This window comes from Styela clava, chromosome 9 (genome assembly GCF_964204865.1).
Source record: "Styela clava chromosome 9, kaStyClav1.hap1.2, whole genome shotgun sequence".
NCBI classification, from domain to species: Eukaryota; Metazoa; Chordata; class Ascidiacea; order Stolidobranchia; family Styelidae; genus Styela; species Styela clava.
In genome coordinates, this window is record NC_135258.1 from 2179746 (window position 1) to 2197177 (window position 17432).

Genomic DNA, 17432 nt, shown 5'->3' on the forward strand with positions numbered 1-17432 from the left:
CCAAATAAAGGAAGCTTATCTTAGTGTATGAAGGAATTTGCATACAATAAACAATGGAATAACTGTTATTTACAAGCTGGCTACCAGACATTTTATATCCGCCGATTGCTGTGATATTTTATAGTAGTATGGCTTTTTTATTCACGTTAGTACGAAAATACGAATCAAAATTAATTAAAATCGGCCAGTTTACCATACATTTCATACCCGCCGATTGCCGTGATATTTTATAGTAGTATGCCTTTCTTATTTTCGTTAGTAGTTAGTACAAAAATACTAATCAAAAATTAATTATACTCGGGCAGTTTACCACACATTTTATGTCCGCAGATTGCCGCGATATTTTAGAGTTGTGATTCTTGTGAATGCTTTTATTTTTTCGTAAGATGACGCAACCATGAGTTACGCTGAACAGAATTAAATTAAAATACGGTAAGGCATTTTGAATGCTGGTATCCTTCATGGATTTGAATATTTTGTCGCAACAAAAAATCATCATAGCAAAATTATTTGCCAAAAAGCGGGAAGTAGAATAAATTATTTTTCCGTGGGTACGAAAATACAAATCAAAAGAGATCACATAAATTTTGAAATATTCAAGGCAAAAATATTTTTGGTAAAATTCTCATATTTTATCGTCTTGAAAAATAATGCCTGTTTGTGTTTGTTGGTAACACATAATATAGGATTCGGTATTCTAAATTTAATTCAAGTATTCTTGAATAGTAAATTATTCTACATTGCCCATTTGTGGTTTGTGGAAGAAGTCTGAAACTTTAAATTGACTACATGAAAGACCTTGTGGTGGTAGGACATGGCAGTAAAAGCAAGAAATTTTGTCAGCATTTAAAGCTTTTTAACCGTACCTAGAGTGGACTTGTCAGCTTTGAACTGTTATATAACTTGGCACTGTTGTTCATTTATTAGCATGTGAGTGTAAGGCGTGTTATGGTTGAATTTTTGACTTAGACATACCTCAACCATTTTTTGTTTTTGTAAATTTATTTATCTCAAATGATTAAAAATTTGTGCTTCTGTGTTCAACAGATATTATAACGTTAACATACTTTGAATAGTTTTCATTAGCATATTCTCTATGTTATGATTACATTTGGACTGCTTGTCTTGAAAAATGGCTGATCAAGACCAACCACAAGAGGGAGCTAACGTTGTGAACATTCAAGGTGAGGATCAGTAGAATTTTATTTAGATAATATTGCATTTTTAGAACAAGATTGTAATTAAAAACCTGAAGTGATGTTTACATTTCATATCAAGTCAGGTGTTTAATAAATTACTAGTCGGCTAGTGTCAGTATTTCTCAATGTCCATTAAACCTTTCCAAATATTAGTTTGCCAATTTTAGTTTGGATCATAAATCCCATGTTTTCATATTTAAAAGAAATTGAAAACCCTTGTTTTATTGAAAGCAATCTATCATATGTAGTTCATTCATGAACGATGTTGAACCTTTTTTCAGATGCACAAATCAATGAACTGCATGCAGCCAATGTGAATCGGCTTCATGCCCAGGCAGACATAGTCCAAGTGGGTGACATTCAGCAAGCTCATGCAGAGTTCATTCATGCAGAAAATGTTCAGAACCTCCATGTGCACTATGACAATAATGGTATGGTTTTTTAAAATTGTTGTTATTTTTTAACAAGCAATGTTTTTCTTTTTAATCCATAAATGACTGTTTCAATTTGAATAAAATATTTATCCTGAAGGTATATTTTTTTTTCAAATTTTAGAGTAAAATTTGAATGTAAACTTTCAAAACAACCCTTGTTGTTACCTGACAAAACCTCGGGTTCAAAGAAATAACACCTTAGTTGTGCTTGTGCATGAAGCTTAACTGAGGTATTTGGATGCCTCAATATGAACATGTTCAGGTCGGCTTCTAAGTGGTAATCTATATTTTAGTGCAGTATGTCCAACTTTATTCCATCATAAACTGGTAACATTTAAAAAATATTCTCTTGTACCTGCAAAAAATATTGAAATGGACGAAACATATGATGATCATTTTGGTAATGTTGCCAATTAGCATTATAGGAAATCCCAACAACTTTCCAATTGTCAAGTCTTATGGCTGATTACTTGAGTGAAAACGAAAATATAATATTTTCATCGCCTCATTAAATAGCAATGACTGCCCAGTTTTATCTAATGCTATATGTCTTTAATGCTATATCTCAAAACAAACCATTCTATTCAAGTAATTATTTATCATTAGCAGTGGCGCAGCCAGTTTATTCTCTCTAAATCACAAATTTGTGCCACGATAAAGATGATAATTATTTTAATTTTGTACTTGCACGGAATTGTGAATTCGGTGAGAGTTATTATACGAGGTTCCAAAGACAAATGAAGGAGTAAATCCGCGATCTAAATTTTTTGATTGAAAAGCGGCAATATAAAATAATGAAAATAAAACCGTAAACAATATAAGTTTTGTTGAGTCCCATGACAGTCTAAAAACGCTTTTCTAGTCATTGAAAATCGCAAAATTTAGTGTTATTACACATTATGTTTGCTCGTCGTTTAGAATCAGACCGTCACTAAAATCGGAACACCGTTAATTGTGGGCGGGGTTTGCCTTTTTATTCATTACTTTTATATTGTTTTCTGAATTTTTTGTATTATCATTACACAAAACGCGATTTTTTTTCCCGGTATGTGATGATAGATAAGAAATTAATCTAAAAAATATCGATCAATGTTTATTGTACTGAAATAAATTTTACTCCATGAGAATTACCAGCAGATTTTTCGAAAGGTTTTATCTTTAAAAATAATCGGAGTGACAGCATTGCGATTGAACGGAGTCAGTGTTACAAGTACATCTCAAATTTGTCGAATTCGCAAAATAGAAAAAAAAGTATGGATCAAAACAATATATAATCGGGCAGTTTACCACACATTTTTATGTCCGCGGAATTCCGTGGTGTTTCAAAGTGGCTTTTGTTTTGTCGACGCAACCGCAGATCAAATTGAACACAATTAAAATAATAAAGCAGGACATTTTAAATATGCCCTTATCGGTCATGGATTGATTACTTTGCACAAGAGAAAAATCATTTTTCGTTGAAAAAGTCGGATCTTTTAAGTGGCGTAATCGCGGCGACTGTTCGGCATGTATTTCGAGGCGGTGAATTTCTATTTTTGATTTAATGGTATACTTTATATCTATTTTCATTGTATGAAGTAAAATTGTACTAAACGTGATTTTATACCAGATATCAAGATTTTACTAACGGCGATAACGAGGTCGCAAGATTGCAAAAGTACGTATCAAAATTAAATACATCAGGCAGCTTTTCTCATATTTTTATGTCCACAGATCGCCTTGGTAGTTTACTGCAGTAATGTTTTTATTTTGACGTAAGAAGTCGCAACCGCGACTTACGTTGGACACAATTGAATTAATATATAAGGACATTTTAGATTGTCAGAAGCTGAAAAGGCGGCTTTATTAATAACGAGCGCGTGATCGTGGTGATTGTTACAGACGGCACTGGAAATTACCGATTTTGCCCCCCCCCCCTTTTGAAGATCCTGGCTGCGCGCCTGATCATTCGCATTTACTTTTCATCGTTGGGTCCCCCCAAGTCAAGTCATAAAAAAGTCCCAGTAATCTGACCCCATGTGGTTACACATAGACGAACAGTTAACAATTTTGAATGTACTATTGTACTATGAGCGTTTGTTTGTTGAAAGTTCAGTTCCACTTTATTTGACACCAAACACTCATCTGTGTTGATAATTATACAGTCTTTAGTATTCTTGAATTATTATTTAGAAATACAAAATCGAAATTGTGTACATACACTTATCAACCATCAAATTTTACCAACTTCACAAAATTGATAAAAACCTTTAAATTGGACCAATCTCATGCACTTACTGGTAAACCACATTTATTTTTTGTTTTAGCCTTTTAAACAAAAACCATGGCCATGAAAACTGATCCACTATTTAAGTTAAGCATTCGACTTCGACTCTGGACCAAAAGCAGAATATTTTCAACTTTAGTTTCAATATAAATTTACGAAACTTACCCTAATCATTTTTAGTTCTGCACCCTCCAGCTGCACCACAACTTCAAGTACAAGCTGATGAAGCTTCTCCCAGGACTATGCAAGAAGAAATGCCGTCGACTTCAGGTATGAATCACGAATCATGTCAAGTATTTTTATTATGAATAAATATAAAGCAAAATTACAAGCATTCATTCAGAAGTCATGAACAATAAATGATTTGAACTTTTGTTATGTAGGAGACTGCTTTTGAAACTCAGTTTAATCAGTCATGGATGTTCTTATGAGCTTTTTGAAAAGACACTTATATTTCTTTATCCTGTATACGCCCACTATGACTATTATGTAAATGACAGGACGGGGGTAGAGAAAAGTCGATAAAACAACTCGATCATATGGCAACCATGGTCTCTCGTCTGGTTACCAGTCCATGCCGGTTATGGGGTTAGTTAGCCAGTTATTCGTTTCATCAAGTCCATGCTTCCCAAAACAAATAACTGGCTAACTAATCCCATACCTAGGGTTACCATATTTTTGTGACTTCAAATCGGGACGCCACGAAAGACAACGACCCCTTAGCTGTGATTTTATAACTTCACATTTTCCGATTTTACTACATAGGCCTACATTCCTACATTTAAAGCTGTCTCGACTGTCTTTATTGACCATATTGTTATCGAAATTTCACGCGCATATTCTCTGTCCAAATATCGGGTTCAGTTCGAAAAATAGGAAGGAATTGACGTTAACGATACTGGTACAAATAATTCGAATTTAGACTAATTAGTATTGGTTTTACATGCGATACGTCTGCCATCAATGGGAATCAGCGGGAAACGGACGCATTCACACTCAGTTAGGAGGCTAGCGCTGCGCTACACAGAAACAACAGTAACGAGAACATGTTTGTGTATTATGCTGAAAAAGCGGGACTTTTGGCTGACTTATCGGGACGGCGGGACAAAACGCTGAAAAGCGGGACTGTCCCGCCTAAAGCGGGACGTATGGTAAGCCTACCCATACCCGACCTGGACTGGTAATCGGACGAGAGGAAGTGGTTTGCCATATGACTAAACCGTCTTATGGCTTTCCTCTCCCTCTGGATGAATATGTAAATCTTATCTCGGTCTGCATAAATGGACTTGGAAATGGAGGAAATCGTAACCGACCACCGGTTACATGAACCACCCTACGAAGCCTGTGCGAAGTCCAGCCATACTCTTGCATATAATTGTCCACCGCTGTATTTGAACCCACACAGGGTAATCAGAGGTGAAGTGGCTACTGCATTTTCAACGCTCAGCAAAATTCATGCTTTGGACCTCCTAACAAGTTTCAAAGCCCCCAACTTTTTTGACAGTTTTACGTACATAGCGTCTGACACTTTCCCAATTATTTCCCAAATAAAAACAGGCCAGAGTTTGGTCATTTTTCTGAACATTCTATGTCTTAACTCTATCTTAGAAATGTTTTGTTCAAATTTGCCTCCATTTGATCAGAATGAGTTTATAATATTTTCAGTAATTCAAAAAACTATTTGAGTTTATATTTATAATTTACTTCAGATGAAACTACAAGAGCTCAAAGAATGAAGGGATCCACTGATGCCAAACTCGCCTCAGATGATTTTCCTTGTCCGGTCTATGAAGTGGCGCCTATACCATCAAGTAAGTGTATAATCATATCTATTAGTGCTTCGTTTATGCAGATTGACACACTTGTAATGTATGTATGTATGTTTATTAGTCTCGTAGTAGTAAGCAATATAAAAAATTGACAATATTAATATTGGAGACGGGACGCATGCACAAGACCGTACTGGCCTAAAACACAAATGTGTGACATGCACCCCTTTTGACAAGTACAGAACAAAAAATGTTAGATTAAATGCATATGATATGGTCCCTTATACAGGCAATTGTGTAAGGTGGGGCAATGGGTTGGTGTGGCGAAAGTGATAAGGGAGGAGTACACAGAACTGTTTATACAAGGGAGTTTATAAGACGAGACAATATGTATAAATAGGGACAACACAATACACCAAATACATATGACCATATACCGGAATATGAATGGGCGAAATATAGGAGGTAATAATTGGATCTCTGCTCTAAGAGACCCTATTCTCTGTCGTTCTGTCCGTTTGTCCAGCTGTAGCGTGCCCCCGGGCGGTGCCGATCTGGATGAAATTTCTCACTTGGGTCATTCTTCCACTCTAGCAATGTGAGGTTCACCGAAAGTCCGGATTAGATATTTCGTGTCCATGACAAAGAAAGAATTGCGCTGATCATTAAGAAATTTCCAATTTTCTCACATTTTATTACCGTTTTCAGGTTAACTATTTCAAAAATTGAATTTTGAGAACGCTGAAAAGCGATCAACGCAATACTGCACTAGCTCAGTGTATCCCAACCGCTGTTTTTCTTGCCGGTCCGCGAAAAAATTTGCTTTGTTGTCAGCGAGTCCACTCCACCGAACCGAATCTGCATAGCTTTGTGAATCGATTTCATTACTTTTAGAAATGGACTTATCACCAAGTACATATTGAGGATGTTTTTTATTCACAAAGAAAATATTCAGTTGCACATTTTCCCATGTGTGCTAAAAACTGTATATAATAAATCGCTCTTCCTATTTTATAATATCAAAATGTTTTGTGCAGTCGAAAACACAAGCAAAATATATTACGGTATAAATAAGACCCGTTCGCATTTATTCTTTTTTATTTTCATGATTTGTGTCAGTTCAATATTTTGTTTCCGGTCCGCGAGGTAATTTTATTTGAAGTCACTGGTCCGCCAAGGTGAAAAGTGCTTCGCAGCTGAAAAAAAAAGTGCGAAAGTGCTTTTGCCGATTTTAGCAAGTTAGGTGCCCTAGTTTCTGCTTAAATTCTTTTCAAACAGCATAGATACTCGAAAAAGCGCTTCTTTGGTTACTATTGCGAATTAAAGATGTGCCTTTCTGTTAACCAAGTTTGTTTAAACCCTTTTTTTTAAACAAGTGAATTCATCGGTAACAAAAGACACCTGTCGCGAACAAAACTTTGTGAAATTAAACCAACCATGTCAGTTGCGAACGGTACTCCTTTCCGTGTACAGCAATGCCTCGCACATTTTTGTTACTCCTTCCATCCAATAGACAGCAATTAATACATGCAGCAATCGATATTAATCAGGGGCGTAGCCAGGAATTTTCAAAGTGGGGGGGGGGGGGAGGTTGGGGGAAATTTAGGTGTGAACGAAATGTCGCACAACCTGAAAATAGTATGTGCACCAGGTTAGGGTCCAGGTTGTGCGTCATCTTGGTATGAATACTTTCGGAGCGCCGAAATTTGTAATTGCCAAGTTAGACAGCAACAGGTGGTCTGGCCGGAGGCCGCAAAACGTGAGTTTCTAAGAGAACTGATGTTCTAAAAATTGCTATGTGTGATACAGAATGTTTCTAGAAATCGAAACTGAATATGTCAGGATTTGCCAGGAATAAGGGCATCAAATGGAAATTGCGGACTGAATGGATGTTTCCCCGAGCATCGACTTCCTTATTTACTTCGGGACATGGCCAATCAGCAAGATGCAAAGAGTGACGTGGTTTCGCATCCGCTGAGACACTTTTCTCGCTCAGACTGATTTTCAGGCGTCGTCGTAAACATTACCTCGTTTTCGCATTTTTGAAATCTATTCGTTAATATTTAGTTCTGTTTCGAATATCTAAATGTAAATCAAATAATTCAATGATCACTTTGTCTTCTTAGAAGTTCCAATTTAACTGCAGTAATAAAAAATTAGTGTGGAAATAGCTGCAATAGACTAGGCTAAAATTCTTCACCGGTACTTTTACAAAACATATTGTTGAATACTATGAATCAGAATAATGGTTTGAAGCAAAATACCCCATTTTACAGGCGCCAACTCGCAAAACTACTCTTTAAATAAGCACCGAAAATTTTGCGATGGTAAAGTATAGGGAAAAATTAACGGGGGTCAAAGGTCGGGGAAAGGTCTATAAATCGCCTTATTCAGTCACAATCACGTCGCTTCTACTTCACAGCATCCGGAGCCATAAAGTTTTATGCGCTTATTCGGCGCGTGGCAAGTCGCGCCTATTAGTCGTCGTTTTTACACATTCCAAAAGGGGGGGGGGGGCGTTCCGAAGTAAGAGTTACGAGGAAGTATTCTCCTACGAGACGGAAACGATAAATATGAGAAATCTTTCAGTTGTGGTGTTTTTTCTTTCTGCGCCTATCACATCTGTTCAAGAAACGTCAAACCAGATAGAGTAACACAAGTAAATAATGTATTCTATGGAAATTTCCAGAGATATTGGCGGGAATATTATTTTGACCATGTAGAATTGCTATCATTGCCGATTTATTTAATCAGTATATTTAATTCAAAGCAACACTGAGTGTTCACGCAATGACGATTTTGCAAAGTGTTTTATTTATCATTTAATACGAAAATAACACAGAAACGATAGAAACTGCAATCATAAAAAGTCAGCTATTGTTAGCTTTATAAATATTTTCATCGCGGGGTCAGTAATGATAATATTGTTCGCTAAAAACTCGGACCATAATTTACAAACTGTTATCGAAACAGACGATGAGATCGAAATAAAATTGAAAGGTTTATGAATTCACTACTTAAGTGTCTTCAACATTTTCGCCCATGTGAACTCATAGTTCGGCTTGAAATATAAAAATAACTTCAATGTCCGCCGCTGCGTGAGAATTATTACTTGTGAAAAAAGTGCTTTAAAATATACTGCAACAATAATTAGGATGTCAGCCGCTGAAACGGTCGCCGTGCGATTGTGACAAAATTAGGAAGCAAAAACTCCGCCTTGTTACCGAGTTTTCAGTCTTTAGTGAGTTTCTATAAAAATAAATATTCGAATTATTCCATTAGAAAAAATCCGATTTTGCCCGTCTCTAATCACGTGTAGGTAAATACTCATAGAATGACAATAAAAAGATTGACATTGAATTACCAGGAGTAATAGTTTCACACATTTCATGGACATTTAATCGATGTTTTTGTGCATATAAACGATTGTAACATCATTGATACTCACGAGTTTTTTTTTTCTCTTGAAATTAATTTTCACAATTTTTATCGTTTTATTTCTCACATTTGTTTCTCTATGGAAATACCTCATTTATGAAAAAAAATTCGCTACGTGGTTACAACTGATTGCGAATTAAATAGGGGTCGAAGATTAGCAAGTATATTCTTGAAATAGGCATATCAAATATTCACCAAACGACTACAGAGGGAAGCGAGCTACACGAAGCTCTGGAATGTATTTAACAGACGTCTCACGGAGTTGTATATTGTACGATTAAAGCACTTACCGGTATTTAATTTTACTATAATATTATTATTATACACCTATTTGAGCATCCGGGACAATTTCTAATTTGAAATAAATGAAAACCCAACAAAAACATATCCTAACTAATACACAGATGTAAAATATAAACATTCATTAAAAAAGTTATTATTCAAGGAAGACAACATGATCGTACAATTCCGCCCGATGTTGGCCAGTGAGATGATAAATAAATGCTTCCTGTGTATTCGATCAATCAACTTTAGCGAATCGTTGTTTTGCAAATACGAGGGGTGCAAAATATTTCCGTCCAGTGATATACCGTACTCACAAATATTCTCCGCAATAATATCATAACCTCGCATATCAGTGAGAAATAGTTGCATTTAATTTTTGACTCTAGTCAAAAGTACGATTTATAGAGAATGAATAGATAATATTAAATATCGCAAAATGGCACGTGCTTTTGACATTCGTGGTTACAATAAAATGGCTGTTAATACGACCTATGTATTTGGTGATTTCGCAAATCTGTGAGATGCTGCTAAAAGTTTCTTCTAATTCAAAAAAGAATGGCCTAGGTTTACATTCGTTACAAAAAATGTATCGGGTATCAGAACTTTTTGAATGGCTCCAATAAATTCACTGAGGAAGAAACAAATCCTGTCAAACTTGCACTTGAAAATCGTGTACTTTGGTCACAATTCATCGATATCATTGACAGTCACATGACCACTCTCGTTTGAAGAAACGCACTGCGTTGTATTGGACGTCTGGTTTCGAAGAGGCCGCCAACTGTTTTTGCGGGAGAAGCGCAATGGTGTGCTTGTATAATAATCATATTATAAACAAGAATTTTGCCGTTAATGGGAAAGCTTCATCTCATATGTATGCACCACATAGGTTAGAATTCCAGCAAATATCATTATGTAATTCAAAATTGGGTTACAAAAGTACTAGTAGGCAACTTATTTGTCAACTTCATACTCGCACGAAAATAATTGTCAACTTTGAATTTTTGCCCTTCAAAATCGGAAAAAAAGTGCTATTTCGCAGTCCCTAAGAAAAGTTGCGAAAGTGCAAAAAATGCGCTAATAGTGAACACTGTTGGGAACTATTGCTCCAGGCTACTATGCAGTAGTAGTCATGGTTTTTGCAATAAAGCATGCAAAATAGAATCCAAATTAGGTCTGGTAAGAGGTAGCGAGCGACACGTGACCCAAAAATTTGTTTGCTATTATTACGGCGAGCAATTTTTTATCTATCAATCTCGGGGCAAGTCATAAACTTGCTATATAAATATAATTAGTTTCCAATATTGGATTTGATAGATGATGGAACAAACAATTTCTTATATAATTAATTAAATGCTGGGTGAAGGCTGCCCATTTGCATCATCATAAACAACCAGAAAATAAGTTTGTTTCTCCGGACCCGTTCAAATTCGCAAAGTACAGATTCAGAACATTCACAAAATACCTGATTTTATTGACTTTTTCAAGTCACATATTTGTATAGACCTGTATATAATGTCAATATCAATAACAACATTATTTAACCTGAATATTAAATGCATTCATATCTTATTCAGGAATCCGTACAAAAAAAGGAAATGGTAAAAAGGCAAAAAGGAAACGAAGAAAGCATGCAAAAAAATTTATCAAATTTTTCAACAAGAGAACCCTGGAGCAAACAAAAGTGAACATCACAGAAGATTACAAACAGCTAAACTTAAACGAACCAGACTTTGAAGTAAATCCCCAACTAAGAGAAGTGCCACTTTTCTACAGAGGAGGAATGGCCCCCAAGACTAGGCAATATAATATCGAGACTGGATTCACTGTTAAAGCAAATGAAGAAAAAGTTGGAAAACCTATTTCTCAGAGTGAACTCATACAACAATTAGGCAACAAAAAATACAGGTATATTGCCATATTGGGACAGGCAGGGGGCGGGAAATCAACAAGTATGAAACGCCTCGCACGAACACTTCATATCACAAACAAATTAGGAGAAGAAGCCCAAGCCGATGAAGCATTGCAGCTGGAACATCGCTTTGAATTTATTCATCACTTGAACATCAAAGATATCCCCGTTTTAAAAGGAACTACACGAGATGAAGCCATCAGTCCATGTGAACTTCTTTTTGGAAAAGAAGCTTCAGGACTCTCACCACAAGAATTGGAAGAAGGCTATGAACGGCTGCAACAAAATCAATCAAAGTCAATTCTTTTCCTTGACGGACTTGATCAAGCAACTTGGAGTCTTCTCGGAAAACACAACAAGATGAAATATAATGATAAATCTAGCACAGCAACTGTCATGTACAATATCATAACAGGCAATCTCTTTCCTGACATGACGATCGTGATTTCATCGCGCGAGTTCAGAGTGGCATCACTCCCATCAGAATTGCGGCCGCAATTCATAACTGCCCTCGCTGGTCTGGCTCAAAATGATATCGAGCGTTTGTTCATTGCAATTATAGGTGACAGCGGTGAAAAAGCTTGGGAGAAATTAACAGTGCAGTCACCCGCACTTATCCCGTTATCATCTGTTCCTCTTTTCCTAATATTCAATGCAATCGTTTGCAAGGACAACCCAGATAATCCACCAGATACTATGACTGAGGTAATGCTAAAAATCCTCCACATCTTCATGCGATCAGATCATGCCCATAAAAAGGAACATATTGAAGAAATACTCCAGAAACTGATGCAAATGTCATTCGAAGGCACAAAAGAAAAGCGAGTCATTTTCACAATCAAGGATCTCGAAAAAGTAAAGCTTAGTCCTCTTGAGGTTCGGGACTTTGTCATCAAGGTACCTGGGAAAAATATGTTCAATCAGCATCTCATGGAAGGAGACCATCTAGTGTTCTTCAGTCATCAAATCCTTCAAGAAGTATTATCTGCTCTCTATATTTCAAGCATGGATTCTACTGCGTTTTGCACCTTTATCGAAACTGAGATTCGAGACGATCATTGGGCAGTTATTCGACGTTTTCTAAGTGGAATTATTCTGAATCCTAATATAGAAAGCAGTCTTATAACAAATCTTTCTTCTGGTAAGTAATATTTCATTTCTTTTACACTAATTTTGAATTAGTTTGACAACTAGGAATTAACTATTTGAAAGAAAAAGTCAACAAGACGGATTTATCATATACTGAATTGTGGCCCTCTAGTCTGGTGAATGATTAAACCATGACCAATCGGTAGATACTTTTTATTTCACTCTATAACTCTAAGAAGTCTAATAGTACCGTATATCCATAATAACCCATACAATAAAAACCTACGTTTATCACATACAATATTCATAATAATTTCATAATTACCAGGTGCCAGACAAGATGATAAAAGAGAAATTCTAAGAAAATTTCTCGCACATCAATCAAGTCTAGAAATGGAATCGTATCAGAAGTTGGAGCTGTTTGGGACATTATACGAAGCTAATGACACCGATCTTATTCGTTCCTGCATCAAGGACATCAGTTTTATAAACGAATCCTTCACTACAGTCGGAATGCATGCAATGTCATCGGTTATGCGACGTTGCAGCCAACTAGATCAGGTCTGCCTCTCCAATTGTGGTCTCAATGCCGAGTTGGTTCATATCCTGAAGTCAAATCTAAATGGTTCTTCTTTAAAGGTATGCTTACCATTCGACATTCCCGATTTTGGGATGTTTTTCAGCCGTCCTGGCGATAGACTAAAATACCTCGGTTTTGCAGTATGACAGTCATAAATAATTTTTCTATTTGATACTATTACAAAAACAAAATATTTTTTAATGGAGGCAGCCGATTTACCACTGATTTGCGTCTTACTTCACTAGTTCAGATAGAGAGAAAAATTGTTATAATATAGTTGTGATATGAAGTATGAACCATGCGTTAATTTAACATTCAACTGTACTGTCGTTGCATCATCAAATGCGGAAACAAAGTGCAAGTTTTCTGATGAGTTCAACGATTTTCATTATTTGAAGTAAAGAACAATAAAGGTTATTTTAATAGGATTTACAGCTACAATAGGATTTACAGCTAATTCTGATTTTTTTATTCTACCCACAATGGTATTAAAAACGTCCAAACTATTACCAAGCCCATGGTATAGAACCAAGGTTGGCTTGTCCAATTCGCGGCGTCTCGTTTTTTTTTTGCTTCAGAAATATGGTAAGCCTATTCAAAGATGAACATATAATTTCAAACTTAGTGGATTGCGATTGAAATATTTTATCATAATTTCAAGCACTAGTTGTGATGTACATGATATTATGTCTGTTAATTTAATTATTTAAAATATCCCGGCAATCTGCGGACATAAAATTGCATGTAAACCATTCAATGTTATTTAGATTTGATTCATAATAATGCGATCTTGTGATTCGTTATCGCCATTAAAAGAATTACGAGATCTGAGATCACATCCCCAAAAATACAAGAGTACACGAGATGTTTATTACTACAATACAAAAGTAATTGAACATACTTTACATTGAATAATTTATATGAAAAAGGCGAATTGCCGTCGGGACGGTTATTTAAGAATGGATAAGAAGAAGGTACATCGCTTGCACAATCTCCTGTTTCAACTTCAGTTACTATATCGTATCCTTTCATATTACCGATAATACTAATATCTGCCGCGATATACAACATCCAATAATTTTTTTATCTGTCATGTAGCTGGTAAAACAACACGTATGTTATTTTTCGTTTTGTTTGTGGTATTTTATAGAACCATTTTTCAGTCATAGTCATCACTCACCTTATTTTCAGTCAAAATTTCAAGTGCAGATTACTCTTTTAATTATCCTTTTGTGAGAAGAGAGACAGTGTATTCGCGGAATTAGAGTTTACTGACCAAAATGCTATGTTTACGGCCACACTAAATGACCATACTAAGCTGACGAAGACAATCGAAGATTTTAACAAAATTGGCTCCGGGAAAATCGCAGTGTTATTAGCAACTTTTTTGGTTCTACAGTAATTCAAAAAAAGAGGCATTTCAAACCAGAAACCTGCTGCTGCACCACTGCTTGCAATGTGATTATCAATGAATAGTTAGTTACTCTATCGAATTGCTCATTACAATCTCGTCAAAACTTAATTTTGAATAGGTGAACTTTGCATTCAGACACACAATGTGCGTCTCGCTCCTTAGAAAAAGTTTGGGAAGGGGAGGTGATGAGAGGACTGGCTATGCCACTGTCAGCAGCATGATTATCTGGGGCCGGCGACGCATTGGCTGGAGTGTAATTAAAAAAGAGAGAGTTGCTGGTTGATACCACTTCAATATTGCATGTCGTTATATATAACCATAAAAACAAAACCTAGCTCAACACTATTGCTACAAGTTCATACTCTGTCAATTGAAGACAGTTAGATTTTCTATAAACTTGCACAAAATCAGATTCTCCTTCATGAGGTTATGAATAGGACTCAGGTTTTAATTGTTTAAAATGTTGGGGTTCAACAAAAGCTCCCCAAAACAATGTAGGAGTTTAGTTTAGTATGTCTTAATGATATGTCATACCACAGCCTCTTGCTAGATTACCACTCAATGTTGGGTATGAGATTAGATAGCCGGTTATTTATATCCAGATGCATGGACTTGATGGTGGAGGAAGCCGTAACCAACCAGCGGTTACCTCAACCACCCCTACATTGTTGAGGAGTCCAGCAATCCTCTAGCACAGGCCTGCACAACTTCTGTGCGGCCCGCGGGTGTTTGGAAACACGCCACTTCTCGGGTCTAACAATCAAAACCGGCATTGTTCTGCAAGCGTGCCGCTGCTCCGAAATCGTTAGATTTATGTTTTGCACTAGTTTCAATAAATATCGAACTTTGTGTGAAATTGGTGTGCCCTTCGCGACCCCTAAAATTCATTGCTCGACCCCGCGCCCCACAGTTTGGGAAATTTAGATATCTCAGTATTCAGACTGAATCACGTTTAAAACAATATCGGTATACAATCTCACACCAATTAGTGCATATTAGCAACCTATTATTAACCCCATTATTTTTTACTAGCAGTTTATGAAACTGAAGTTTCTTTTTGGATTCTTTTCGATTTAGAACTTAAAAAATAATTCCGTAAACCCCATTATTTTTTACTAGCAGTTTATGAAACTGAAGTTTCTTTGTGGATTCTTTTCGATTTAGAACTTAAAAAATAATTCCTTTATTTATGAATGTTACAGAAATTCTCGCACAAAAGATATTGCTATTTACTGTAAAATTTTAAATAAATTGGAGCAGATTTTGTAGAAAAATGTAATAAGTAAGTCGAAAAAGTACAACAGAGGAAGATCTGTTGCTACTAAACGGCTTGTTTGTCTAGCCTACAATGGAAATATCCCATAATGGTAGATGTGACTAAATAAATTGTCATACATATATTTGGGACGATTTTACACTAAACCCCTGTAAAATATTTTCCCGCAGTCAGTTTATACTGCAACACGAAATACCTAATTCTAATGAAAAAGGAATATTCAGATTTATGCTTGCGGCCCCCGTAGTAATTTGAGTTGTGCAGGCCTGCTCTAGCACTTAATTATCTTCACAGAAATTGAACCTGTGAACACACGCAGAGTAATCAGAGGTGCGGTGGCAAGTGTATTTCTGATGCTTAGCTCGATGCACCTCAATAATATAAAATTATTGCTAATATTTATTGGATAATATCATATTCAATGAGTATTGGTCAGTGAATCTGAATAAAAATCATAAGTCCAATGCTTTAAAAATAGGGACAGAATGGTCTAATGACTACACCAAATTGTAATTTATTATGGGGATATTACTGAATTTTCTACAATAATTTCGTAACATTGGTTAGTAAGATTTTGACAGGGGTGTGTGACGAATAAAATTCCCAGCTAGATTTATCTAGATTTCCTATTAGCTTTTAACATGTAATTTGCAAAAATCACATTTTTTTCTTGAAATTTTGTGAAAATGGTTAGATTTCTACAAATTGCCCTTTTTTGGGCATTGCAACATGGTACAACATAAAACTTTCATTATAGCACAATCTGGCGCTATCTTATAGTGCTTGTGCTATTACAGAGATGTTTTCCTTGTATTCCATGTAAAGAGTCTTTACAATCAAATGTTGAATAATTTTTGGAAATTTTTTCTTTTTGTTGTTTTGGTGCTCTCATAGTATTCGTAACAGGGCATTATTCCTTAGGATACTTTACCTTTCTTAGTTCCCACATTGGTACGAATACTTCCGGAGTGGTATTTTTCCAGTTTCAAATTTTGAATAAATAGTTGAAGCTTTTGTCTGCTATAAGGCTTCTACTTACCGGCACAATTTTTTATAAATTATAATTTTTTTCTGAGTAGAATATTTCACCCGAAAATTTTTTTCCTAATTCATTGGTAACAATTGCAAGTCAGCTTCGAATCTTGCGAGGGAGGATTGAAGAACTGTTTGAAACTTTTTTTTGTGTGTAAAGAGAGTCATAGAGATTCCAATTGCTGCATTACCTTCAATTTATTGCTAATTGGTCATTTTTACAAAGATGAGCAAGTCAGTCAATGAATGGGGAAACATTCATTATATAAGAAATACCGTATTTTACGGCTTATAAGTCTACCCAGCAAATAAGACAATGTCTATTTTTAGCACTCAAAAAGTGGGTTTTTCCATATAGCCCTCCAATAAACGAGCAAAAATTTTTTTTCTCTGTTGGTCAGTTTTATAGGGTTAGAACCAGTTATGTTTTTTCGATACAATCATATTCACTGAATTAACTATTCTAAACAATATCGCGTTATTATCTGGTTAAAAAGATGGTACCAATCATTTTGAACAACCTATTAACTGGAATATGAAATAACATTTGAATGTTATGAAGCTTGAACAGTGTGATAAATACTACAATGCTCATCTACGGGTTGGTTAACAGGTGTGTTTCCAGTCTGGTGTCGTTTTTTTTTGTTCCCCGAATTGGCAAATCCGAAGGGGCATATATAACTAAATAGCTATTCTCTTTTTTTTTTGACTTACCAATAACGTGTGTAAATAGAGAGTACT

The 17432-nt window shown here is 35.7% G+C and overlaps 1 protein-coding gene across 1 annotated transcript in view; it reads left to right on the plus strand.

Moving 5' to 3' along the window:
* The first annotated feature begins 1045 nt into the window (after positions 1–1045).
* Positions 1046–17432, plus strand: part of LOC120331517 (uncharacterized) — an 88290-nt gene continuing 71903 nt past the window's right edge. The window contains exons 1-6 of the mRNA XM_078116077.1: positions 1046–1184; positions 1481–1630; positions 4080–4169; positions 5609–5710; positions 10966–12441; positions 12718–13028. Coding sequence (XP_077972203.1) covers positions 1133–1184; positions 1481–1630; positions 4080–4169; positions 5609–5710; positions 10966–12441; positions 12718–13028 — 2181 coding nt within the window. The 5' untranslated portion in view covers positions 1046–1132. The remainder of the gene's footprint in view (positions 1185–1480; positions 1631–4079; positions 4170–5608; positions 5711–10965; positions 12442–12717; positions 13029–17432) is intronic.